At 46.8% G+C, this 27198-nt stretch overlaps 2 protein-coding genes across 10 annotated transcripts in view; one reads left to right on the forward strand and one right to left on the reverse strand.

Moving 5' to 3' along the window:
• Positions 1 to 25465, forward strand: part of LOC116426733 (uncharacterized) — a 29418-nt gene extending 3953 nt beyond the window's left edge. For all 4 annotated transcript variants that reach the window (XM_076371271.1, XM_031976097.2, XM_076371268.1 and 1 more), the window contains 12 exons: positions 19811 to 20048; positions 21956 to 22113; positions 22198 to 22392; positions 22470 to 22582; positions 22657 to 22823; positions 22898 to 23053; positions 23145 to 23212; positions 23285 to 23365; positions 23446 to 23607; positions 23694 to 23891; positions 23971 to 24075; positions 24151 to 25465. In XM_076371271.1, the coding sequence (XP_076227386.1) occupies positions 19811 to 20048; positions 21956 to 22113; positions 22198 to 22392; positions 22470 to 22582; positions 22657 to 22823; positions 22898 to 23053; positions 23145 to 23212; positions 23285 to 23365; positions 23446 to 23607; positions 23694 to 23891; positions 23971 to 24075; positions 24151 to 24275 (1766 nt within the window). In that variant the 3' untranslated portion in view covers positions 24276 to 25465. The remainder of the gene's footprint in view (positions 1 to 19810; positions 20049 to 21955; positions 22114 to 22197; positions 22393 to 22469; positions 22583 to 22656; positions 22824 to 22897; positions 23054 to 23144; positions 23213 to 23284; positions 23366 to 23445; positions 23608 to 23693; positions 23892 to 23970; positions 24076 to 24150) is intronic.
• Positions 25466 to 25590: 125 nt separating this feature from the next.
• On the reverse strand, positions 25591 to 27160 carry agt (O-6-alkylguanine-DNA alkyltransferase). Of its 6 annotated transcripts, none has more exons than XM_031976136.2 (3): positions 26896 to 27105; positions 26659 to 26754; positions 25591 to 26548 (listed from the first exon to the last, which is right to left on the reverse strand). In XM_031976136.2, the coding sequence occupies exon 3, from the start codon at positions 26517 to 26519 to the stop codon at positions 25962 to 25964; it is 558 nt and encodes a 185-aa protein (XP_031831996.1). In that variant the 5' UTR covers positions 26520 to 26548; positions 26659 to 26754; positions 26896 to 27105; the 3' UTR covers positions 25591 to 25961. The 6 variants fall into 6 exon arrangements, with proteins under 6 accessions (XP_031831996.1, XP_031831993.1, XP_031831994.1 ...); XM_031976133.2 differs by having other exon boundaries at positions 25591 to 26538; positions 26617 to 26754; XM_031976134.2 differs by having other exon boundaries at positions 26617 to 26754.
• Positions 27161 to 27198: the final 38 nt, after the last annotated feature.

Genomic DNA, 27198 nt, shown 5'->3' on the forward strand with positions numbered 1-27198 from the left:
GAGCAAAACGCTTTCGAACGGGGCCGCGTGCGCGCGATTGTCGGCGCCGCCACACCGGTCTGCGATCGCAATTGTTCGCGCACAATTATGTAAATCATTTTAGCGGATCTTGGAAGAACTCAACGTTACCGAGTAACGGGCACGCTAACGATAAGACCGAGTAAGTCGGCGAATTAACATTGTAAAAATGATTCGTATCTTTCCGCGAATGATACGATCAATGCAACGTCACTAATGGTTCTCGGTAGAACACAAATCTCTTTCGCGGCTGATGATCGTTTATCCGAGGAATTCCATTCCTACCTAACCATTCTTTCGTTGAATTCTCCGTTTCCGAGTATTGTCGCGTTTCTGGCCATTGATCAAACAGCATTCAGTGTCTATTTATAACGGTGGCAGCCTCCGAACCCTTCACTTTTTTTCTTTCACTCGTTCATCAACGTCCGATCGCCTGACACGTATACGCACGATTTTTCGCGATCTACGATGCAATATGGCAAAGGAAGAGGCGTTATCCTCGTTATTGTTTTCAGCCTTACTTACGAACCGGAACAATTAACCGGTTGACCGGCACGGTGGTCACCGATGATCGATGCCTTCGAATTGCTCTAAAACAATTGGGACACTTAACCCCTTGACCTACGATGTCGTGTCAGAGTCGTGACGAAAATGTCCAAGCTATTGAATGTCGAATTAAAATGTTTAACCCTTTGCGAACGAAGATTCTCTAAAGTATACAGAACCTCCTGCAAATTTTGTCAATTAAGATAGATAGAGAATAAGGAAACTATACCGATTTCTTGTTTGGATAATGAAATAATGAAAGTTCGATCTCAGCAGTGTCGACATTCGTTCGCAAAGGGTTAACAGCGTAACCATGCAATAATGTAAGTCACGTTAAAGAAACGAGAAACGATCGAAGCCGAAGTTCTGACTACCGAAGTTCGGTGCACAAATATCGGCCGTGTGTCACAGGTTTTCCCGTGATTCACACCTCTCGCTCTCATCTCGAAGGAATTCGAACTTTATGCCCTCCCGTGAAAACCGATCCGATCCACGGTCGTTATTGCCCTGAGTCATTGCGAAGCCACCGCCCAGGAATCTTCGGTGGAAAAGCTATTCGGGTTACACGCGATTCGACGATGAAAATAGGAAAATTACATGGGAGAAAAATGAAAGATCAACTTTGATATGAAAGCGACGAGTCTCTGCGTCGGCAAACGGACACGGGAAACGCGGGGTAATGGTTCCCAGCTAACAATGCTATCTCGGAAACCTCGCGTTTACGCGAATCGATGTTGCAATCGTTAACGGAGGATTAAATATTCATTAATCCCCGACGACGGAATGTTCGCGATGTCGACGAACTCCGTTCTCGAAATCAAAAGCTTTACAGATAAGATTGCCGGCTAATGTTACCCGATAAACGAACGTAAACGTACACACGTGATTCATCGCGAATCGAATGTGCATATTTGTACGCATAAACAAATTTTCGAACGAAGCTTACACCAAGAGCTTCATCAACACAATTTTCCCAGTGAGAGGAGCAAAATTCCGATCGTTTTCCGCGTCCTAAGCTCGAACGCGCCACTACTCGAGTTAAATAAACGGGGAACCACCCCCGCCGGCTCTCGACGAACCTTTTCGAAACCCTTCAGCTCCGCTGAAACAGCCCCGACACCGCCGCCGATCGTTCTCCGAGATAATCGACGGTAAACTCGATTCAAAACTGTTGAAAGCGCGTCCATCCCTCTTTCTCTCTTTCTTCTGATCCCATCCCTCTTCAATAGGGGTTCTCGTGTCGAGACGCCGATGTTTCCCGATGTTTTCCGACATTTTCCGACGTTTCCCCGAGTTTTCCTGTCCGAAGTTTCACTTTTCCGGCCACCAGGAACCGGGACACGTGGGAACCGCTCCCGAAGAGGCGTCCTTTATTCCGTAACCGTTCGTTCCTCTGTCGGTCGGGAGTATTTTCGGAAATATCGACGCGGCGACGTCGCGAACCGGAGAGTTTCTCTCGGTTCTCGTTCGCCGTGGGTTCAATGTCGGCGAAACCACCGGAAACAAGGTAACATTCCTGGCCACCAGTCAATTTACACCTCGCCCACGGTAAAAAACGGCTTTCAGAAGATCATTAGGGGAGCGGGAGTCGAAAAAGTCCGTCTTATTCCAAGACCGACCGCAGCGAGGCTTATTCCGCTCTCCTCTAATCTCGAATTGTACCGCGGTAAGATCGAGCGTCGTCTCCCGAGGTGGAAGGACGAACCGGGGGACTCGTTCTTTTGGGTGGCGGTTGATGACGGTCCGTGTGAACTGGCGAAACGAAGGGACCAACGAGAATTGCCGTGATCTTCTGGAAACTGGCAATTACACCACAGTTCGGAAGACAAAGTGAGAGAAGGGGGATCGTTCTTCGAACATGAAGCTCCAGTCTCGGTTGTATCGAGGAATCGCCGGTTCTCGCAGCCGCGAATGGAAAATTTGAGCCTCGATCGAATCTAGACGCACAGGTTCTCCCTTGCTCGAGAGGCGACTCCCAGTTGCCAGACGATTTCATATAGGAAAATTATAAACTTTGGTATTTGCCATTAACCTTTGTGTACTGCAGCAATGCGTGAAGTATTGAAAGGAAGTGGCTTTGTTCCCTAATTTATGTGTGATTTCTTGTTAGATTCAATTTAAAGAATCTTCTCTACATCTAAGTAGAAAGTATAGAATTTTTCAAATGAAAAACTTTCGAGTGCAAAGGGTTAACTCTTTGACTACGGCAGACTTTGAGACACCAGTACCATACGGTAGAAATTCGGTTGCAACGTGCACTGAGAACGGTGAAACTTTTCAAGCGTTATCTCTAAGCGCCTGCAGCACCATAGGAGCATTTTTAAGCGCCTTTCGACGCCTACGGTATTACAAGCGCATGTTTTCTAAGCGCCCTTAAGCGCCAACGGTGGTTGAAGGCTTAACGCAAATAACGTTAGCAGCAACTCAGGTAATGAAATTCTCGCGGCGATCGAAGAGCCTCTCGTTCAGCCGAGGCCAGTTGGCGAAGGGAACAAACCCCTAAGGATTCTTTCATCTTCGTGGAAACGTGTTAATTAGAGGCCTATCGGAGGTCGAAAAAATGGTACGAGGCACCTGTTCCTTGATCAGCCGGTTTCGTCGCGATATTGCGATCATTAATCACGAATCTCGAGTGCGTCGCGCGTACTTCCCCCTGCACCTTGCGCTCGCGCGGGGGGAGGAAAGCGTACCGGTCTGCGAGGGAAGCCTGCTTACCTTTAAGCTCGCTGCGAGGGGGAAGCAATTTATCATCCGCCCGGTGACAGCCGTGCTATCAAAACCGCCGCCGCGATACTCGGACAAAATTCCCGGTCGTCTGCCACCGCCATCGAGCGTGTTGCCGAACGCGCGTTATTCTGCATTTTATAGTTTGTTTGTCGCGGAGAGTGATCCCTATCTCGATTCTACGACGCTTTCGATCGAACGTTCAGGCTCTCCGTTTCTGTTCGATGTTCCATCGACCGATGTATGATACGGAGCTCGAAATTCAGACGAGCGTGCTCGGTGCAGCAAACGAGATGTAAGAGGGACAAGGCCGAATCGACTTCTATCAAAGCATTGCGTCTCGATCACGTCCGCGCGTGGATCGATCGGTCCGAGAAGCTTCGCGCTTCGCAACGCTCGCGGGCTTTGATCGTAGCCACGATCGAGGAATCAACGGGAAAGAGGATGAACGAGCAGCTCGCGGTACGCGAAAAGAGGAGCTTAAGATTCGACGAGGGAAAAGTGGAAGGAGGAATAAAGGAGGATGGGCACAATGAGAATCGCAAGCTGCAGAACAGGAATAGAAGCTGGAGCAGGAACCAGCGCGGAGGGAAAAGGAACGAGAGGGAAACGGCTGACCTCTCGAACGACAATGAGACTCCGCGCGCGAATACAGAGGGAGGGAGGCGAGGGGGAACGCCGCGATATGCCGTGATGGAGGGCAACATCTGCCGCAGCCTCTGCATACCTCCTATTACTTCCGCGGCTCGTGGTGCGCCCTTTCCTTTCGCACGGAAGGAAGGAAAAGACAAAACGCGGACGCGTGTCGCGCGGCCGAGGCAGCTGCCCGGCCGACCGAGGTTTCTTTGTTCGATACCCGAGTAAACAGCGAGGCGGGAATCCGTTCGATAATCGTTTATTAAGGAGCATCGCTGGCCCGAGCCGGGAGACCGCGCGACGGAAGACGGAGTCGTCTCGATCGCGCGAAAACACGATTCTAGCCTCGCCTCGTAGGCCTTCTCCGCTTCGGCGCGCGTTACCTCCTTTCTCGGCCGCGTCTTTGCCGATATGCTCTCTGGATTTCTCGTTTCGCGTCGTCTACGACTCGCGAGCCGGTTAATGCATCGCGCGAGCGTTTCGAACGGAAACGAGTTGTCCTGGAAACGATCCCCGATTCGGCCGGAAGGCGGCAGCCGAACCAGGAGGACCGGATCGTCGCGGCAACGCGAAATCCAGAACCGTGGTTCGTCTATCGAATAACTGGACGATCGATCGCAACGAGGCATAACGCACGGCTTCACGCTTTCTGACGCCGGTCTACGAGGTGAGAATCGCGCACGAAGAGGAACGAGGTCTCCCGTTTCCTTTCCTATATCGTAAATCCCTCTCGACGATTATAACGGGCCGAGAGCGAGCGAGCGAGCGAGCGGCGCGAGGAGAATTCCGAAAGCCGCGCGTTTCCGCGAGACGTCCGAAATCGCTAATGCTCACGCGCGAAAGAAACGATCTCGAGGATACGGCCGGGAATAAAACAGCGAAAATAGAAACACCAGGGAACAGAGTGAGAAGAAGGGAACGATGAGACGAGATCGAACGAGGAATCATCCGAGACGATTATGAGAGCCATATGGCGCGTGGAACGCGTTCGATCCCGACTCGACGGGGAGATCTCAGTCGGGATCGAGCGAGCTCCGTTTTTGCAGAGGCGCGTTCACCTCGAGGAACAACCTCGAAAAACAAGGCGCAGGAGGGGAACCGATGGACCACCGGATGTGGATCATCGGCGGATCTTCTCGGTACACCGGGCCAGACGTTTATTGCACAGATTAAAATCGCTTGCCGGCCGGAGGATGTTTTGCGAGCAGCTCCGTTCGGGAGAGGTTCCCGAGCCGCGATGGGAACTCGATCGAGCCCCCGGCCCTCCCCCCGCGGCTGTTCCGCCGTTAATGCAGGATGTGGGTTTTATGGACATCGGAAAGTGAAACGCGAAGAAAATCTCGCCGGGATATTCAATTATACGGTGTATAATTAAAGGAGCGCGCCCGGTTCGCGTGTGTCGGCTCCCGTATCGTCGGGTGCCTCCGCTCGAAATTGTCTCGCGACTGTTACGCGTACAGGATTCCATTCGAAAACGGATTTTTACGTCTGTACCTCTCCTCGTCCAATGAATCGATAGGACCATCGCCGTTTCCCATCGTTTTCACTTTTCGACACAGACCGTCGGAAGTTTCGGCTGGAATTCGATTATTCGAACATACTTTGGAATCAAATTTCTCGAATAAGATATGATACGAGAAACGGTATTAACGGAACGCAAACTGTTCGCGGTTGGAACAATGAGGAACGATCCTGTGAAGGCTGCTTTGCAATGCCGATCCGTCGCGACGGAATTGTTATTCCACGTCCAGTCGAGTCTTTTTCTAAATATAATCGGCCGGTTTCCGGTCGCGCGGTCGGCAAGAAACGTCGAAAACTATAAATACTTGTAAGTACGCGCGACGCCACCGTACGGAATCCGGCCCCGCGAGTCGTCCCCGCGATCACGTAGCGCGCGTGTATTATTATTATGTCTGCGATAGACCACGCGTTTCTTAATGATACTTCCGAGGCGTTTCTCTTCTTCTTTCTTTCGATTTCCGGCACAGTCGCGTGGAACTTTCCGATCGATCGCGGTGGGAGTCACGTTGCGCATTATACAATGTATTTCTTTCGTAATTTCATGCGGAAGCATCTGTTATCTGTTCAATAATTGAGAAGGAATTTCGAAATAATTCAATTTAACCCGTTCGGCGGTTTAGACGTTACATGTAGAGGAAGGCGGTAACGGAACGCGTTGAATACAGGTCGACCGGCGATTCAGTTCCGTTTTCGCGTGGCAACCGTCTAATAGACGACTCGCTAGGCGTCGTCCGAATGACCAGAGCTCGGCCACCGTTGCTACCAGTAGCCTCGTAGGAATCCTTCTCTCCGGCGAACCAATCGAAATAGCGATCGGTTATCCAACGGTAGCGCTATCGGCGTTTTTACCGACGAGAGGAAGGGCGAAAGTGCTCGACGGATTTCTTCCTTCTTAATTATAAGAGCGAACATCCTGTCCACAAGGTTTCTAGTGCACTGGCCGGCTGCCGCGGAGGTCGGTCAACCAGCATCTGGTTATCGCGACCATTGCAACCATTCACTTGCTGTCTGCGACACAGACTCGCGATCATTAATGAGAGGTTTGCTTCTTCTTCTTCTTCTTCTTCTTCTTCTTCTTCTTCTTCTTCTCCGCCTTCCACTTCTTGCTCTTGTTTCTCCTTTTAGTACAATTAATGTGCTCGCCGTCCGGATATTCAAGGTTCGAACTTGAGCAAGAAAAACAAACTCTTTACGAACAGTATTATCCTTTGATAGCAGCGCGGCGTGTTTCCAGCGTGTAGCCGACCGCAGATTTTTCGTGAGCGGCTCCATTTACGGGCGGAGCTGTGAACGTCGAGTGTTTATTCGGCTTCCGGTCCAATCAAAGGAAACGCGCATGGGAATAAGAGCGTACACGCCGCGTCAGGATGGTGGACCGCGGACGGAGGTGTTTTGAATAAAGATCGTTGCGAATTCGACGACGAGAAGGGTCCTTTGGATTCAGAATCTGAAACGAGATTCTCCTGTAATCTACCACTTTGCACCGAATGATCAATACTCAAAATTAGTGTGTCTGTATACAATGGGTATGGAGAAAATTCACAGAGCGAGATCCTGCGTCTGAGATTCGACAGAATATTTCTCAAATGGCACGTTTGTCACTTTGTACAACGAATCGACGGAATGCGTGCAAGTTAGGGCTAGAATCGAGATCTACGTGGTTTCTACAATATGTCGGAAAGAAGAATTTCCGACCGAAACTTCAGTCAGCCACGAAATCGAACCGTCTGGCGGGGGATGTTTCAACGACGCGTGCTCGCACCTGCCCCTCGTGCTTGTCGCGTGATGGCGCGCCGCGTGCCTCCGCGACGCTGGGCGTGAAGCCCGGCCGAAGAGGAAAGAAGCATCGAAAATGCGCTGACGCGCAGTTTCTGGGGCATACGCACGCATGGTCCTCGACAAAAGGAAGAAGAATATCCGGACGGCACGCGCACGACATATGGCCCCGACCTCGTGGACATGGGAGTTACCGAAATGTCTCGCGATCCTCTGTCACCTGCGCCTCCGCCGTAATAACAGGCATCGACGCGTCTTCTGTCCCCTCTGTTGCTTTCTCCTCGCCGTCGATCGATCTTTCGAGCCGATTCCTCGGGAATCCGACGATCGCCTTAGTTCCACGAGGAGATCTCGCAGGCGAGTCTCAATTTTCCGAGCCGATTCTTCGGGAATCCGACGATCGCCTTAGTTCCACGAGGAGATCTCGCAGGCGAGTATCGATCTTCCGAGCCGATTCCTCGGGAATCCGACGATCGCCGTAGTTCCACTAGATCTCGCAGTCGACGAGTCTCGATCTCCCGTTTCGTCGAGTCTCAGCGAAAGAAAGCTCCGAGGGTCGAAAAGCGAAAGAATCCCGCGGGATGAGTCACCGGCGAACCCGAAACCGCCACGGGTTTCATCGTTTTATTATTTCTGCCGGGCCGCGTCGTGTTCCTCCATGAATAATCGTCCCTGCATAAAGTTATATCGCTCCGATACAATGGAACGGGGGACGCCCACGAGAACGCTTGTGCGGAGAGCAGCGCTGAGAGCAACGCCGCCGCCTTGGATCCCATGACTCGGGCCAGCTGACTAACCCCGCCGTAGAAGCCGCCCTAAAAAACAAACCCGTAGTCCTGGCGAACAGATGGGGTCCAGATTCGGCTCGAGGATCGTCTTAATGCTATGCAAATCGCGGAGTTCCTCGGCGTGCCGCGCCGTTTCTAGTCGGGACGGGCGCTCAGCGGAACGGGAACCGAAAGGAACGGGACTGCGCCGATCGCCGTCGGGATTCGCCTCTGTTTCACGTTTCCGCTTTTTCCTTGCTGCGGTACATTCTTCTCGGTGTTTCCATTCGATGGAGAAGAGTTCCCGTCGATGGATGGGCCACGGAAATCGATCTCGATCGTTCACTCGAAGAGCGACACCCTTTTGTATTGTGTAACGTTCGACGTTTATTTTACCGTGTTTACCATCGAGGACATTTGCGACGATGTCACGAAACCTGTGTCAACGTTACAAAGTTGAAGAGGTGCACAGTAGATAGCGGTTCGAACGAGCTCGACAGATAGAAAGAGGGGAGCCTGACGCGCAAGACGAGCCGCTGGTTATCTCTCGACCGGTTAATTGCATTAGGTTCGGGCCAGGTGCGTGAATTTCCGCGGCCACAATCGAGTATTAGAATCAACGGCATGAGAATGTTCAGCCGAGCCGAACCGAACTGCTAGATTGTTGCCGGTCGCTGCCGCGGCGAGGTGCGCGCGGGTCGGCCCGGTGAACGTATCCATCGGGGTTGCTAGGATCCGGCCAGATCGTTCCCAGGGCTCGGCGATCTCGTACGTCGGAACCCTGAATTCCTTCTGACGCGGACTTTCGATAGAGGAAAGGTCGGGAGTGGCCGACGCTTCGTTCTCGATTGCTCGTAGTCCTCGCTCTCGATCCGTCGCCATCGACTTCTGTGCCCATCGTCCTCGAACCGGACCAGGTAACTGACCGGAAACCGGTCGCACGCCAGCGTCCCATCCAACGACAATAGAAACCCGGCACACGGAAGCGTCTAAGCACCGAGGTTGGTTGTCAACCTCCAGCGAGGAGTCTGGATGCCTGGTGTTCACCGCACGGAACAGACGTCCACCCCGCGTGCACGACACGTGAACGCCGGAACCGCCGCTCGCGGCTCTCTCGAACGGTTAATGTCCTCTACGCGTCGGATACGTCGTAACCAGGACTCGCGCGATGCCGATTCCAGCGTCGGTTCCGATTGTAGGGTCCACGATCGTTGCAGGGCGTCGAATCACGGGCTTTGGTCCCGGGTTTCGTCGAGTTCAACGCTTTAACCCTTTGCGAAGATTCTTTGAAATATAGAAAACCGTTGGCAGATGAAGCTAGGTTATAGATCGATTGCTTAGATAATTGGAAAAGGGAAACTACGTACCGATCTCCTGCTGTTTCAGTAATAATCATTTGTTTGCGACTCAGGGTTGCAAACGTGAACATCTGGTCTCGCCGAAATGTCGATGTTCGTCCACAAAGGGTTAAAGTACGCGAAAGCTCGCAGCATACGAAGCTGAATTACACGTCGCTTGAACAATAGAAAAAGGAAACTATACACCGATCTCTCGCTATTCATTTGATTAAATCATTCGTTCGCAACTTAGTATTCCAAATATGAGCATCTCAGAGTGTCGACATTCGTCTACGAAGTGTTACAGCGTACACCAGTCGAAACGGTGGTCGTCCACGCGTCTACCGGGTTTCCAGCCGGCGAACGGAAGACGCTCGACGAGGACCGTGTTCCTTCATGCTCCGTAGATTCGCGAAGACGATCCCCCGCGTTCGGATTCGTCCGTATCCCCGGACAACCGTTGTGCAACGCTCGCTCGAGATAAGCTCCCGCGACTTCCCTCCCGGCGATCCGTTTCCTATCGGACTGTCGTCCCAACCGAAAATCCGGCGAAAGGCTGGGATGATCCGCCGTCATCGAGAGAGACGGATCGGGGGACGACGCGGAAACGGATCGCGGGTCGAGTCAGTGACCCGGCGAGCGACTAGCGTCGATCTCTCGGGAAAGACCGAAAGGCAGGTGGTACCGCGCCCACCTCGGCGAGCCGCGAGCCGAGTTCTCAGCCGATTACTCAGTCGTTTAAAAAGGAAAAAGAGGGAAACGAGAGACACGGTACACGGGCCGCGGTCCGCGAACAATCCCGACATCCGTGGCCTCGTTCCAAGGGAATTACGTGTTAGAACGTAATCGTGGCGCAAGGAAGAGGTGTCTCGGCGGCAGATCGAGGTTGCCGGGTCGTCACACTCGTTGGCAACGCAACAATGATCCCCATCGGAACGAGCGGAGAGCGAACAACCACCGAGCGAACCGGAAGCGTCTTATAATCCTCGGACGCGTAGACCTCCGCGACGAGCGGCGTCTCCTCCGCCCGCCATTGTCCGCTTTTCCTCGAGTCTCTCTTCTCGTTAGCGGCGCATCGCGTGGCACGCCGACGAATTTCGTAACCGAATAAAACGCGCGTTCACCCGAAAGAGGAATCCTCCGAGCCCGTCCTCGGAGCACTCGCCGTTGGCCGATGACGCGACGTCTAGCGGAAAAGGACAACGGGGGTTTTCCGTTGCGCGTCTCGCTCGTAGTTCTCATTGGCGACGCGTGACCGTGTCGAGGAATAGCAAATTAGCGTCGTAAATTAGATGGAAAGTGACCGACCGGATTCCTCGCGAAGCGACCGAGCAGAATCCCCCTCGGATTCCGCCGAGATTCCTATAATTATAGGCTCGAGTCGTATTCTTCGTCCTTTCTTCGTCCCTGGTCCGAAATTTCGACGACCGTGGAGGCTCCGTTGACGCGAGGTATCGGGTGTCTTCGAGCGTCGATCCTCTTTCACGAACGTTTCCCCCAGAATCGTCCGCTTTTGTTCGGACGCTGCGGAAAGAAAACAGCTGGGGCTGAAAGAGAAACGCGTCGCTCGTCGGTATCTCCGTCGTATCGCCGCACGACGCGTATACACCTGTACGCGATAACGGGTTCGACGAAGTGTTCGGTCGTTCGTCCTGTTCCCGGGGCACGTTTCGCCGTAATCCTAGTCTAATCTAATCAATCGGCGGCTTTTCGCAGGCGGCCCGTGAACAGGAAGACCTTTACCGGCTCGAACTTTCCTCGTTACGCCATTTATTCTAATATCTATCCGGTTACGGGTCATGCTTTCGGTTTGCCGGGGTTCCCTCTGTTGCTGGTCTTAAGGTTTCACGCGGTGTCTCAGCTTACTCCGACAGCGGCGAGAGCTTTCACGGTGTCCTCCCCGCCGCAACGGAACAAATATCGAGTGGTTCCACGAACGGCCGGCGATTTCGACTTTTATCTCGGCAAGCAAATAAACTGTTCCCCCTTTGCCGGCTAATTCAACAGCGGAGATCTCGCCCGAAATCTGCCTAAAATCGTCGACCATTCGTCTTTCTTCGAAGTCTTCGGTGAAACTCTCTTCTCTCCGGAACTCCGCGCGAGTGAACTCTGCAAACTTCGAGAAGTTCTGACGAATCCTCGGAAGGCACGGGCGCGAAGAGAAACTCTGTGGCGACATCGAGGAAACCCGCCTCGCGTTTTCGTTCCCGTTCTCGTCGCTCGCCGGAGGAAGAAGGTTGCGAGTACGCGGCCACTTACGCTCATAATACGTCGCCCGTGCGTAAGTCGGCATGCGTGCACTTGCTTTCATTGTCCAGAATCGCGAGCCATGAAAAACCAGTCTCCCAGCGGTGCGCGAGCAGCTCGTGCCGAACTCGCTGTCCCTTCGCTCTCGCCCCTATTTGCATGCGCTCGGTGACGCTCGTACGAGAACCGGGAACCGAGGAGAGACATTTTATCCTTCATGTTTCTTTCCTTGAACGAGGGATCGCTCGCCGACCAACGAATACCCCGAGAAATCGTGAACCGATGACCGTTGCCTCCGAATTGCTCGAAAACGACTGCGATAAGCGGATCGGTACCGAATAGAGATGTTCAACTGCGTGCGCGATTGGACAGCCGCATAATATGAGGGTCACGGTACCGTGTAATCGATAATTAAATAATAATCGTCTCTATCCATCTCTGCTGTGGAAGAACAGGCGATACGTGGAACGTTAACGCGTTGACGCTCAGAAAATCGGCGATGGATGGCAAAAGCGATTCTTCTTGTTAACCCTTTGCACTCGAGAAGTGACCCTCAGTCACCATCTGGTTTGATACAGTAAAATTATAGAATCTGATATTTAATGTTGAACTTTGTATAACGCCTCAATACGTGAAATATTGGAATAAAATAGCTTTGTTCCTCAGTATACTGGCGATTTCGAGTTAATCTCAAAGTATATCGCCTCGTCGAGAAATGTTAAATATTTCTAGTAAGAGACTTCCGAGTGCAAAGGGTCAATTAGGACGCTTGGGAAGTTCTATCAAGGTTTCATACTTTCAGAATAGAATTACTCTATTGTTTCATTTATAACGCTAAGAGTATAGGACCGCCATTACCGTCAATTGCATTCATATTCACGAGCAACGGCTACAGACTCAACGGCCCCCGCGAACGACGGAAACGCAGGATTTCATTCGAGAAAGCGCGCGTCGCGTTGTTCGGCAGGTAGAAGGCAGCCACGGGCACTCGGGACAGGGAACAATGTAGGGAAGGCGAGGGTCGGGAAGCTGGGCGTGATAATTCCTGCTCCATCCCGATGGAACACCGTGGGTGGCAGGCAAACGCTTATAACATAATATTTGCCCGCCATGGACGGCGGATACTATCGGAGCTTGATATTGCACGATGCATGTAGGCAGCGAATAATTGATATGCAAATGGCTCTCTTACGCCCGATACGTCGACGATTCCGACGTTGGCGTTGCACGGGCCGATCCAGGAATCGTCTACTTCTCTAGAAACGCAACGCGCGCTTTATCGAGCCAATCGAAAGCACGTTTCAAAGGTCGAAACACTTGCCGCGAATCGGTTCGCGAGTATCCAGGTGCTGGGAAGTTGGCACTCGTGACGTCATAATGCATCACTTCACGCTGCTTGTCGCGCGATCCGATTGGTGCGCGTAAGAGCTTCAGCGAATCGTACAACCGGAACGGAATCCGATCAATCGGACGAGAGTGCCAGCTTCCCTGCACTCGGTACGATCGCCGCGATTTTTCATAGTTCAGCGTCGATATTCGACGATAATTTGAAAGTGAGAAGGTCTTGGCGCAGATTGGAATGAAGAAAATAGGCTTAACGAGTCCCGTTTGATAGCCGAGAATCGGGAAGCGACTCGGATCGCCGGAGGATATCGAAATCTAGGGGTACGGGACAGCAATTGCTGTTTCTTTCGTCGTTCCTTTTGTCGGTCCCCCTACCAGCTCCCATTGCACGGCTAAATCAATTTCACGGCTGGTGAAAAAACCAGAAGAAGGCGAATCTGGCCACCGGCTGTTGCGGTTTCCAAGGAATTCCCGGCCGGTTTCGTACCGAGACCGTACCGGCGAGTTAACCGTGCGTTCGTTATTTTCCGAGCGATCGAACATTTGCGCGGCAAACGGAACGGGCATGAATCGAATCCGCTGTGGGAATCGCGCCCCGACGTTCCCTTCGAGTGTTCTTCTCCGAATTCAGTGAACTCGAAGACGTTCCCGCGCGAACCGCGAGGTACTCGGTGGATCGAACGATCGTAAATCGCCGATTGACCCTTCGCGAACGGGAACCTTTCAAATTTCTGAGAACCTGCTCCGTGAAGCTGAGTTACGCATCGAAGAAACACTAGCAAAAAGAACTACATGTCAGTCTCCCGTTATTTGAATAATTCAATTCATGCGCAGCTTTCGAATTTAGATATCTGAATGACTGAATCGCGAACGAGTGATTTAATCACTCGAACAAAGAGAGATACACGTTTCTTTTTACCTACTACTTAAGCAGTTGATAGAAAAATGTAGCTTCGTCTGCCACAGGTTTTCAATCTCTCAAAGAACCTTCAACATATGAAGCTAAATTACATGTCAGCTGCTTAATTAATAGAATTAAGAGGAAACTACGTTTCGGTCTCTTGCTATTCGACTGATTAACACTTCGGCTGCCATGTCACCCGAATTCGTGACACCATGATTCGCATAAACTTAGACATTACTTTTCTCGGTGATGAAACGAACAAACTGAATTCTGTTAGATGCGAGATACCAGAAAGATAGTAGAGCAATCGTTACGAAGAATATTGACTTCTTAGTTTCAGCGTTGTTAAGAAAATTGTTTTGATTGCGTACGAGTTTCGATGAGTGTATACTTGGCAGTCGAAGTGTTGAATCATTTGCTCGCGAGTTGATCTTCGAAATACGAACATTCCATCTCACCGAAACGCCGACATCCGTCCGCAGAGGATGAAACGACGCGTTTATCGCGGCCGCGACGATTTTCCAAGCGATCGGCCGCGGAATGGAACGCGAACGAGGACGGAAGGAACCGTGTGGGAAACGTACATGGCGGGGGCTTCGCGTATGGGTGATTCTCGGCCGCGAAACGCCGAAGCCATTGAATCGGCCGCGGACAAAGGAGCCGGGGGCCGATCATTGAAATCTTTGAAAACCGAGAGGGCCGGCCATCGCCGGTGTCCGTTCCTCGGCGAACCGGTATCGCACTCCGCTGCTCCCCTAGCATCGATCGGCCGATCTTCATTGACTAGTCGCGACTGTACGGTGACAAACGAATTCGTGGCATCGTTACGCCGATGATAGGTCGATACAGCGCGGAAGGAATTTCGGCGGAGTCGTCGACGCCCACGCGAAGGGGTGGCACCGATCCCTGGGGACCGGCCAGCCGCACCGGGAGGCGCGTGCAGTGTCTTTTCAAGCGGGGTTTCTATCGATTACTCGAGGGGCTGTTTCGTTCGCGCGAACTGCAGCTGATTTTACGAAAGGCCTCGCGGCCACAGACGAATCTTGAGCACCGCTGTTTAGCTTCGCGCACGGGGATTCGTCGGACTACGGAAAACGAACAAATGAAGCTAGATTACGTACGAAATGCTTAAGTAATATTAAAGAGGGAAACTACATTGATCTCCCGTTCGAGGAACCGAACAGTCTGCTCGCGATTTGGTTTTCCAAAGATGAACATTTCATCTGGTCGAGATTCCTCTATATAAAACTATGTAAAACTATATAAAAAGCTGTAATACTATATAAAACTATAAAAACTCTATGAAACTATATAAAACTATATAAAACTATAAAAACTGTATAAAACTATATAAAACTATATAAAACTATAAAAACTGTATGAAACTATATAAAACTATAAAAACTATATGAAACTATATAAAACTATATGAAACTACATAAAACTATATAAAACTATATAAAACTATATAAAACTATAAGAACTCTATGAAACTATATAAAAAGCTGTAACACTATATAAAACTATTCAAAACCGCGTCGATCGCAGAGGCGAATGTATGCAGCATACCCTTTGACTCCGACTGCAACGTCCGTTCCACTTGCATCGACAGATCGTTAACCGAGGCTCTCGATCGGCGAGATCGCCGGGCAACCCGCGCGCAACCTATCCGGGTCGATCCGCCGAAGATAAGGAACTCCTACGAACCGACTCGCAACCGTGACGAATATCGTGACGAAAATCGTGACGGAAATCGTGACGCAACGTGGAGAGAGCGGCTTAGCCGGCTAACCGGCTAACGTCGGACGGGAAGAAAAGGAAAAGCCGTGAATGGAGGACGATCGCAGGTTTTCGGGCTGCCTAGCTCCGGCTAGACCGGCCACGGAGGGAGAGGGGCACGGGGAAGAGGAAGGTGCGGCTCGGTCTGGGATCGAGCGCGTTACGAGTCCTTCTCGCGAGTCTCGTTCTCAGGAACCTGAGACCGGCGAGCGGCAGTTGTACGTATATAATGCACGGGGGAGAATTCACCAATGCGACAACAGCCGCGAGAAGGAATGCGAGGAACGAGGCTGCCTCCTCTTCCCTCCAGCCTCGTCTCCGCGTTTCCTCCGTTTCCTGCGGGAAGGATCGCTCCTTTTCCACCGGCCTCTCGCCTCTGCTGCCTGTTTATCTTGCCTCGCCTCCCCTTTCGCCGATCGACCGGACCATTCCACGGGGACACCACGGGGAGCGGTCTTCTCCTTGTTTGTTCGCCTACCGGTTGCCGTCGGACAAATGGGAATAGGATAATGGAGGAGAGGGCTTATCGGGAAACGGATCGAATTGCTCTGGGAGAAACTTTCGAGAGTGTCCCACGAAGAACGCCAGCTGTAGGAATAAGCGTCTTATCGACGAATAAGCGTCTCGAGGCGCGGCGGTTCGCCTTATTCGTTCGCGTAGCCGTAACACCGCCTCGTCCTTTTGTCACTCGGAGTTCATCCGAGATATCTATGGGAAACACTATACTGTGCCAGGAGGACACTGCATGGTGCTCTCGATGCGTATACGCTTCCCCTTAATCGTGAACAACCTCGCGTGTTCCGCGTAGAGATAAGGACTGCGCGACTATGATTACAAGAATGCGGGTCCTCGTCGCCCCTTTTTCAGGAGCGGTCCTCCGCGCCGTGCTCGCGGGATCGCTGGCTTTCCCTGGGAACGTCGACAGGAAAAGCGTCCTTATCTTCATTAGTGTATTCCTCGTTCACAAAGAACACTGCGTCTGGGCAGTGCCCAATGTTAACCCTTCGCGGTCCAGAAGTTTTTCACCGGAAATATTCAATATTTTCTAATGAGATGCAGACAACATTTTCTTAGATTGAGAAATCTCACGTGCATCGAGGAAGAGGACTATTTTCTTTCAGTGTTTCGTACATCGATGCATTATACAGAGTTTAATATTAAATATCAAAGTTTACAGTTTCGCTGTGTCAAATCATTTGGTGACTTAGAGGCGCCTCTGGAGTGCGAAGGGTTAATTTGGCAGAATTTGCAAAAGGTTTTGTATACTTTCAACAATCTTCGTCCGCAAAGGGTTAACTCTTTGCGCTCCAGAGGCTCCTCTGAGTCACCAAATGATTTGATACAGCAAAACCGTAAACTTTGATATTTAATATTAAACTTTGTATAATGCATCAATGTACGAAATATTGAAAGACAATAGTTCTCTTCCTCAATGCATGTGAGATTTCTTAATTCGATCTGAGAAAATGTCGTCTGTATCTCATTAGAAAATACTGAATATTTCCGGTGAAAAACTTCTGGAGTGCAAAGGATTAAATGTCTATTGCCTGGAACCCTCTCGATAACTTAGTGTTGGGACCCGGGTGAATGACGCGAAGTTCGATTCGTTAATAATAACCATATTTCGGCGTTTCAACGTATTCTCCAGATATAACACATCGAACGACGCGGAAACAGACAATTTCGGACAGACCGCTAACCAACAGGGTTGAAGGAATAACTATCTATTATCCTAGAGATTCCAATTCTTATATACTAAGCTTTTCGCTAAGGAGGGGATGTTGGTGACCCTTGGTACCTGATGACTCGTTATAGATGACTAGTCCTGGATGAGACATTTGTGTATTTTATGTAGGATTTTGGACTTGCGAAAAACATGCTGAGTAAGATATTTTGGACGCGGCGGGTCTAGGACGCTTATCTATGGTGCGTCATTAGGTTGGTCATCCAACATTAGATTCCCAACGTTTCGTACACATCCGATCGAATTAGCGATCCTTTCGGATCTGCGACCTTTCCGACAGTTCAAAGCGAACGCTGATAGAAAGTCGGGAAGGAACTGATTGGACAAGGTAATGGTTGATCATCCAACGGGAGCCATGGCGAAATCCGTGCGGAATGCGTTCGATGTGCACGGCGGAACGATCGAACGTGGCGGGCCGGGACGGGACGGGACGGCACGGGACGGGACGATGAGTCATAATTCGAGCAAAGAGATCCCGCGAGCCACGCGAGCGAGCGTAATCCCTCGCTGGCGAGCTATGGTATTATGTTTCGTTGCAAAGTTCCATGGTGGTCCACCTGTCAGCGTCGCACCTGCCTTCGTAACCACTTAATGCCGACGTTAATGACCATTCATGGATCGTTGGGCGCACGACATGTGGGTAGTAAGCTGGAACACGATTTATTCTCCGCGCTGTGTCGCTTTCTTTCGCCCTTCCACGCTCACGGTCGGCCCGCGGACGATCTTCGCGATTAACCCTTTGAAGATTGTTGGAACTGTAGGAAACCTTCTGCAGATTCTGCTAAATTAACCCCTTGCCGTACAACGACGAGTAAGACTCGCGACGAAGATTTCTAAACTAATTTAAGAGTCAGTGTTGTTCATTACCCACGGATCAAAGCGAACAACTATTTTGCTATTATCAATGTATCATCTTCAAATGAAATTTCCACCTCAAGCAGAATGGAAAATTTTGTTGTATCTTTTACAAATTGTCGGTGGTAAAATATTAACGAAAGCTTAGTAACGAAAGTAAATAGTACGCCAAGGGGTTAAACGTTCGATGCTTAAATCGTAGAGAATAATGAAACTGTGTACTGATTTATTACTGTTCGAACAGCTAAATCATTTGTTCGTAATTCGGTATTCCGAACGTGAAAGTTTGATTCCGGCAAAATGCCGACGTTCGTCCGCAAAGGGTTAACCCGTAGCAGTCCTACGTCGAGTCTCGACATTCTATTTTACTGCAACCTCTACCTGTTTTAACACTTTTTTCTATATTTATTTGTGGTATCACAGTTGTACCATTTAAAGATAACATTTCGATGACTCCCAAATATTCTTGATTAAATAAATAGTGCGTCGTATTAAGCTGTAATTGAATGAACTAACGTCGACGTGAATCTCGAAGTGAGAAACCAAGAGCACTTCGGACCGCAAAGGGTTAGAATCAAGATAGAAACCGATCTGGGACAAAAATCGGCTTAACCTGTTAGTTTGTATCGTGTATATCTTTTCGAACGGTACGCCATTATAGCAGAATTCTAATCCAACGTAAACGCACAATTCTATCAGTCCTAAATCACATTGATATTACATTTCTGATACGCAGACCGCGTCGAGCGTTGCCATGCACGGGTACAGCTTCGCGGTTAATCCCGGCGTAGCTGAGAGGTTAAAAACTTCGAATCGGTATTGTAAGATAATCTTGTGAATGGAAAGTCGAACGCTGGTCGTCCGCGTTTCGTGAATCGGTGCCTTCCTAAGGGAAAACGACCCCGAGTCTCGGACCGCAATAGACAGAGAGCCTGACAGGACAGGGTCCTTCCGAGAAAGACCCGGCTTAACATTATTTCTGTAACCTCCGACCGAGGATCATCAGATTGAAAGAGTATTATTCAAAGTTCTCAGCATTTCATTTCGCCTAGAAGATCCCGGCTTATTATACTTCGATTTATTCGGCGATTTAAACCTTTGCGGACGAACATTCGAAGCATAAAAAACCTTCAATACATGAAGCTAAATTATATATCAATTGTTTAACTAACCCTTTGCACGCAGTTTTTCACTAGAAATATTTGAATATTTGATGATGAGATAAAGACGATACTTTGTGAAATTAACTCGAAGAGAAATCACACGTACATCGAGCAACGAAACTATTTATATTTCTCAAATTGATGCCTTACACATAGTATAATATTAAATATCAAATTTTATAACTGTATAAAATCGAGTGGTGAGTGAGAGTCACCTCTCGAGTGCAAAGGGTTAAAAGTACGTGCCGATCTCTCGCTGCTCGACTAATTGGATCATTTGTCAATGACTCGGTCTTCGAAATCTGAACGTTTCATCTCGCGAAGTACCGACGCCCGCAAAGAGTTAAATCTATTTTGCGATCGCGAATCGGTTCGTGGCCGAAACACGAAACCGCTGGACGTTCGCGTGTCCGTGCGAGGCTAACGAGGCATCGTTATTTGATTTGCAGATGCGACCGTAATCACGAGCGACGGCCTTCAAGGCTACGACCCTCAGTTCATGGTCGGCTGTTACTTTCCCGCGGAATTTCAGGGTGAGTTCGTGACACAGGTGAGCGGAAAGGAAGCCAGCGATGCGACCGGCGTGCAGCCCATTCAGTACTCCACCATCAACATCATGTTCAACGCGATACCGGTGTGGGGTTACTGCCACAGGAGGGTCGGCGATAACGTGTTGCTAATGGACAGGTCGGTCTCCGCCGATACCGTGAACAATTCGCTTAATACCGCGCCGATTTCATCCGTCGGATCGCTCGAGTGCAGGCTAATTTCACGCGTGTTATGAAACCGATCGATTGAGAAACCGTGCACAAACAGTCTCCCAGCGCTGTCTACCGTTTTCCTTGATCTCCTGCTTCCTTCCTTCCTTTGATCAACGTCAACGTGATCAACGTTTGCAAAACCGACTCAGAACCTTCTGTTCCCGGTTGATTTTCGTGCGATTGATTTCTCCTTTTCTTCCTTTTGTCTCAATTCGTAAAAACCTGTAACTGTTCTTACCATACGCGTTTAACAAGGAGAGGAAATGATATAAGAATCTTTTATTGAATGAAACTGTGTATGATACAGTACATATCTAGAAATGAAAAACCCTCGTGGCTTTCTTGACAATGGTCCTCCGAAAGAAATAAGTCTTGTGTCGACTAAGTTTGTATGTATTGTGATAAGACGATTAGAAGAAGCTTACTAACAACGCGTAGCAGCAGTGGTAGCACGCCTACGACGCTTAAGTCCCGAATCTCCGTGCTTGGAATTCTTTTCCTCCGCTTCTCTGTTCGCTTCTGAATTATCTCTAAATAATTTGTATTTGTTGTCGTAAGTCCCAAATTTCCATGCTTGGAATTATTTTCCTCCGCTTCTCTGTTCGCGTTTGAATTATCTCTAAATAATTTGTATTTGTTGTCGTAAGTCCCGAATCTCCATGCTTGGAATTCTTTTTCTCCGCTTCTCTGTTCTCCTTTGAATTATCTCTAAATAATTTGTATTTGTTGTCGTATCATTCATCTTGTCACAGTAAAAAACAGTCCAAAGAAGCCATAAGGGTTCGTCATTTCTAGATATGTCTATAACGTGCATAGTTTCATTGAAGAACAGATTTTGTCTGGCCTCCTTGCATCGGCATAAAAATTCACAAGTACTCGGGATATCCAACAGGGTCCATTAACAATGACGAATGGCGAAATGGACTCGAACGTGCACGTTTTCGTGCGCGAAAACGCCCCACTCGTGTACGCAGTTCGCTCGATGCATCCTCGGGGATGCTTCGACGTCTGCACTGTGTCTGAGACGAAAATAGTCCAGACGCCAGACCGCGTCGGCCGCATATTCCGGCTGAGGCTGGTCCATGCTAAATATAATAGATCGATAGCGACATATAATAGTTACGTGCTCGAATCGACGGAATTCGCTTGTTCTTTCGAGGAATCTGAAGTCGGGAATTTTAGTTTCCTCGCAATCGGGTTGCAGGAATTAACCCTTTGCACTCGAGAGGTGACCCTCAGTCACCACTTGATTCAACGCAGTAAAACTATAAAATATATTTAATGTTGAACTTTGTATAACGCCTCGATACGTGAAATATTGAAATAAAATAGCTTTGTTCCTCAATATACTGGCGATTTCTCTACGTTAATTACGACCCTTGGGAAGTTCAATCAAGGTTTCATACTTTCAGAATAGAATTAATATGTTCTTAATTTTGTTAGTTCTTAATATGTTCTTAATTTGTTCTTTAACCCTTTGAACTCTGTAGGCTCCAATATTGCACCAGTTCTAATATTAAACATTTCAATGAATCTTAAGAGAACTACCTTAAGATTATTAGATCTCCCAAATATACAAAGCTTGTACTTAGAAGGGAGTTAAAGGTTTAAATGTTATAACATTGTTAATTTTCAGTAGGACTACTATCAAAATTGGTAGGAGTTGCTGACATGTCACAAAAAACGTTAAATATTTCTATTGAGAAATTTCCGAGTGCAAAGGGTTAAAGAACCATCGGTCGTCGAGTTATTGTTTATCGCTTAAAACGTTTCATGCTTCACGAGTTTTCATTAGAAAGATTCGATGTCTTGAATGATTCGGGTTTGCTGCAGGTACGGCGATGGCGGCGAGTGCATCCGATGCTTCCGGTTGACGAGGAGGTCGAGGAACGTCATCGAAGTGTTCTCGGAGGATCTGAATAGGTGTTACACCACTATATCCACCGCTTTGGCTTCTTGCGACATGCTGAACTCTACGTCCATCTTGTACCGTGAGTCTTTTGTTCTTCGTTGTTCAGCATTAGCTCTTCAGCCGTCGGACAAAGCGTTCACCGATGATTCCTGTCCGTATACAGGTACCAAAGAGATCGGAAATGTTCCTATTCGAAACGAGTACTGCCCCATAACCGGACAGTACCATTTCAAGTACAGCTTAAACAATGGATCCGAACGTGCCATCGAATGCAACAGCTTCTCCTCGTCGTTCAACAACTGTCCCGATGGCTCGGTGCTGAGGCTGCATTTCAATTGTTGCACCTTTGAGTCTCAAAGTGAGTAGGATCTTTTAGTCCCAGCTTCATCCTTCGTTGCCGTTGCTCTCGTTGTTATTTACTTATTGACATTCCAGCGAACCTTTCGTTCAATTGCTTGGGCAACTGGCCCGGTCCAAATGGGTCCACTTACTTCGCTCTGTTGGACAACAATGCGATTAGCGAGGGCAAGCCTCAATATAGATGCGGGGTAAGTTGAAAGCTGTGTTTCCCGCTAAGCGCTCCAGACGATTCTTGTTTACTCACGAGCCTAATTGCTTGCAGTTGTTCCACGTTGACAATATCAAAGGGAAAACGTATATGGCGCTCAGCAGCGACTCGAGTTGCACCCAGAATTTGAATAATTCGACCAGCGGATACGAGACGTTGGTGCTCAGCAAGGTGCCCAATCAGAAGAAGATGCCGAACTACGTGAAGACTCATGTAGCGACGTGAGTTGATTAGAACAATTCCAAGGTTCGTCCTGATTATGTGTAATTCCCAATCGTTCTCGTCATTTATCCAGATTTCCAAAATGGGCTCAAGGACTGTGGGAAGAGTCGCTTATCGTCAATGGTACAATGACTTTCACCGATCTGAACGGCTACAATAGTTACACTTTCATTACGGTCGACTCGAACGAAGAGACTGGTCGCTACATTGTTTATTCGAAGGATCAGTGGTAAAATGTCTTTAAGCTGTTTAAACGATACTTCTTTAGAGTTCATTCTTAATCATCTGTAATCTCATTATGCAACCTGTGCGAATTTCAGCGAGCAAGCGGCTTACTTGTGCTTAATGATGAGGCAACGAAGTGAAAACGTATTGGAATTCACAATAGGTACAATTTTTCACTGATCTTGCTATATGGTTGACAGAATTCAATATAAAAAATAATACATGTTTTTTGCAGGAATGGTATTAAGTCCTGTTTACAAGCCGTACTTATGCGACGATCCGAATTTAGACAAACCTGTGTGGATGACACAAGCGCGTCAGTATTCTCTTTAATTTTACGTGCCACGTTGTATTATTCTATTGTCGCTAATACATGTGAATAACGTTAAAAAACAGGAGTCGAACGCGCCGTGGAATCACCTTGTCCAATCACTGGCCAATACATGGGAATGATAACTGACCTGTCGGGAATGTGCGCCGAATTAAGTAGCAATTGCAACACTCGCGAGATAATGTACTTCAAAGTCACCGATTGCGAGTCCGGAGAACTTTACGAGGGTAAACGTTGAATCCGAAATGAGAACTTACACGAAAGTAAAGAAAACAGCGGAACGAACGTATCAAATGTTTCATATTTATTTCAGAACGAACGTACTTGTGTTTGGGACAGTGGGAAGAGAAAGGTGTCATGTACACGTACACCATGAGAAATGATACCAGCACGAACGAATGTTTTGTCGGGTTGATAGTGAACGACGAGGAAATCTACATCAAGGAAGCCGGAGATCACTGCATTCGAAACATTGATCCTAAAAAGGAAGGAATGCGCCTGTACAAAAAAGGTAACAGTATTTCAATGATGTATCATTAAACGCGAATCTCTATTTTCTTGATGCACTAACATCGTGCTGGTACAACTAGGTCAGTGTTATGGTAACTCCCCGAGTCCTGCGCCGACACCGATGAAACCAATTCCTCGTAATCCAATAATGAGAATTGCGACAACACCACGGTCTACGATATCAGGTATGACCTTTCTACCTTCACTTCTCTTTTTATCTACGTTCCACAGTGATATCATTAATGATTCTGTTGCAACAGAAACTGGCGGTATACCGGGAAACAATATTCCATCCTTGTCTTCCGGTAAAGCTAATGGATCATGCGGTTTTGTGATACTGGTATCGATACTTACTCTCGCTAAAAGTGTTTATACATATGTCTGAGTAAGTATACTGCCATTAGCGATAACGAGCTAGCGAATGAAATATTTTTGTGTGACCAATGCGAACCAGGATACCCTAAGAGTGCGTAGAAATCGTGTCATTCGATTAACTTGGATTAACTTTGTACTCGAATAGAAACTGGCTTCTACAAGAGGATTTACAAAATTGAATTTTCAGTTAGATCAACTGAACATGATCTGCGTGAATGGTATAAAATTTCAAATACCAAAAACTATGTCTACCATCCGTTTTACTCTTGATGATGCGTAGAATCACTTTTATAGATGAATAAACGTTACTAACTAACGACGTTCTCGCCAAACACTGCCTTGTAAGATACAAGTAGTAGGAAACTAAAAACTTATATCGCTAGGAGAATCCAAAGAACGCAACATCCAGTATCTGTTTTTAACGCATCGCTCATATTCTCTCTAATACTGTATGAAACTTTTTTTTAGTCGAATTTACTAATTACGTGGTTACAGCACAATTACTGCCACAATACATTAATGAAAAGACTATCTGTAATATACAAGAGATCTTACCTTTCCTTTGAATTTTGTATTTTTCATAGCAAGTAGGCTGTACAATACTTTGTGATTGCTTCACGGACAATTTAATCACGCAATTTTTAATACTTTACATTATTTTAATAACTAAATTATGAATATGAAGAATACCGAACACTGAATATAAAGATACAAAATTCAATAGAATGATCGAGTACGTGTAACTGTTCTTATTAATTAATAAATAAGACTGACTCTATTAACTCTATTCTATGAGGATAGTTCCACGTGAAAAATATTGCTTGATCGAACCGTTTCCGGTGGACTATTCCGTGCATTAGTAACTATAATAACTTACATTTAAATGCATTTAAATTTACATTGTTACTTATAGAAAAGAAACAAGACTATTTTATAACAAATTGTCTATTATAATACTGTTTAACAACGAACCCTGTAAAAAAAGAAACAAATATTTAAAGCAATATCATGTGAAAAAATCTATTTTATTATGTATACAACTTTACACTCATAGTAATACATATATAAAAGAAAACACAGAAAGTAAATTGTAATACTAATAGTTAAGGTATCATTACGTGTAATTATTTCTGTGATTTTTTCAAAAATTGTTTAACAATAGTAAGTTATATATACGTTACAGTTTGTATAAAATATTGTAAACAAATCTCATATTTATGATGCATGTAGGACTTTCATCTGCAAGTATTATATGAAATGGTACTTTTATAAAATACTTTTACGACTTGTTTTTATATTTATGTGTAAATGTATATACTGAAATATGTATTTGTAAACTTGGCGTTTCATTTATTAGCGTATAATTTTAATAACGTACTCGGTAATATACATAATGTAGATAACATTTTCACTTTCAGCGATAATCGAATATTTTTAGATTAATGTAAAATACTAAAATATACAAGTTTTTGCATTAACAATTTTATATATAACCGATATACCGATTATTATTTAAATATAAATACATGTACTTTATATTTTATACCTTTCTACTGATCCTCTAACTGGAATTTGAAAATATAATGAAAGAAATATTTTACTTGCAAGAGTTCAATATCAAATACATATGAAAAATTATAAACCATATAAAAAAAAACTCTTGCAGTTTATGGTAAAGAATACAGAAGAAACAATCTTAAGGGTATTGACATTCATGTGATATTATAGTTTCTTTGAGTTCTGTTCCCCATTTATACTTGTTACTGCCGGACTTTCCTACCACTCTATGGCATGGTACAAGATACGCAATCCTGTTTTTCATTACAGCATTACCAACAGCACGTACAGCTTTTGGATTGCTTATACTCAGTGCAATTTGCTCATAAGTTATTGTAGTAGCTTTGGGTACAGTTAATAAACATTCCCAAACTTTTATTTGAAATTCTGTACCCATCAAAAGTACTGTTAAGAAATCATCGACAAATGCACATGGAGAAAAAATATTGCGTATAATTTCTTCTGTTTCATTGTTAGTGTCTTCAACTAATTCGGACAGAGGCCAATTATTTTTTAAGTCCGCTAGTCCTCCTTCATCATTTCTATCAACAAACGCCAAATACAATACAGCTTTGTCCGTGTCCGTCACGCCAAGTAAACAATTTCCAAACGGTGACGAGTGAAAGCCGTAAATTATTTTAAAGCTTGCATGATTTTTTTTATATTCATCCTGCGTCATAGTTCGCGTTCGAACCATCGTATTATCAATTTTGAAACTTTTGTAAACTAGAACAATGAAAAAGCAAAAGATTTGAACATAAATATGCCATGAAATTAAATGTGCTATATCAAACCTTATGAATTGAACTGTTTAAAATTTATAATGAAACACAGACGTTCTGATATTCAAATAACACTCAATACAATGCTGTCACTTTCCCTCTACACGTAATGCGTAACAAATTAATCGATTCAAAGATGAGCTTATACATCTAAAACAGCGTAATACAAAAGATTGATTAAATGAAATCAATCGATCCATTTAGTTACAAATATTCGAGCAAATTGTTAGAAAAATAAAATTTCATATAAAGGATATTAATATTAATGATAATATTGATACAAAATTGTACCATGAGTTCAGCGACACCTTATAGATTTCCATAGCCTAAAAATTAGTCTAATAATTTATATCGTGCGAATAACACTTGCCATCCACGTTGTACTATACCATATAAATAGTAACAAAAATTATTTACTTTATCAGGTTTCTTCACATAAACCAGAGGTGTTTACATACTTAGCTTACTACCCTCAAAGTACCTCTACCAGCGTTCCCCTACTACCTCTACTCACACCTGCCTGAGACTATGTATGGTAGCAGTTCCACATATGTAACCTAGTGTTCAATACAAAACAGTTAAAAGTAGGTATGG

The sequence above is a fragment of the Nomia melanderi genome, chromosome 1 (assembly GCF_051020985.1).
Source record: "Nomia melanderi isolate GNS246 chromosome 1, iyNomMela1, whole genome shotgun sequence".
In the NCBI taxonomy this organism is placed as follows: domain Eukaryota; kingdom Metazoa; phylum Arthropoda; class Insecta; order Hymenoptera; family Halictidae; genus Nomia; species Nomia melanderi.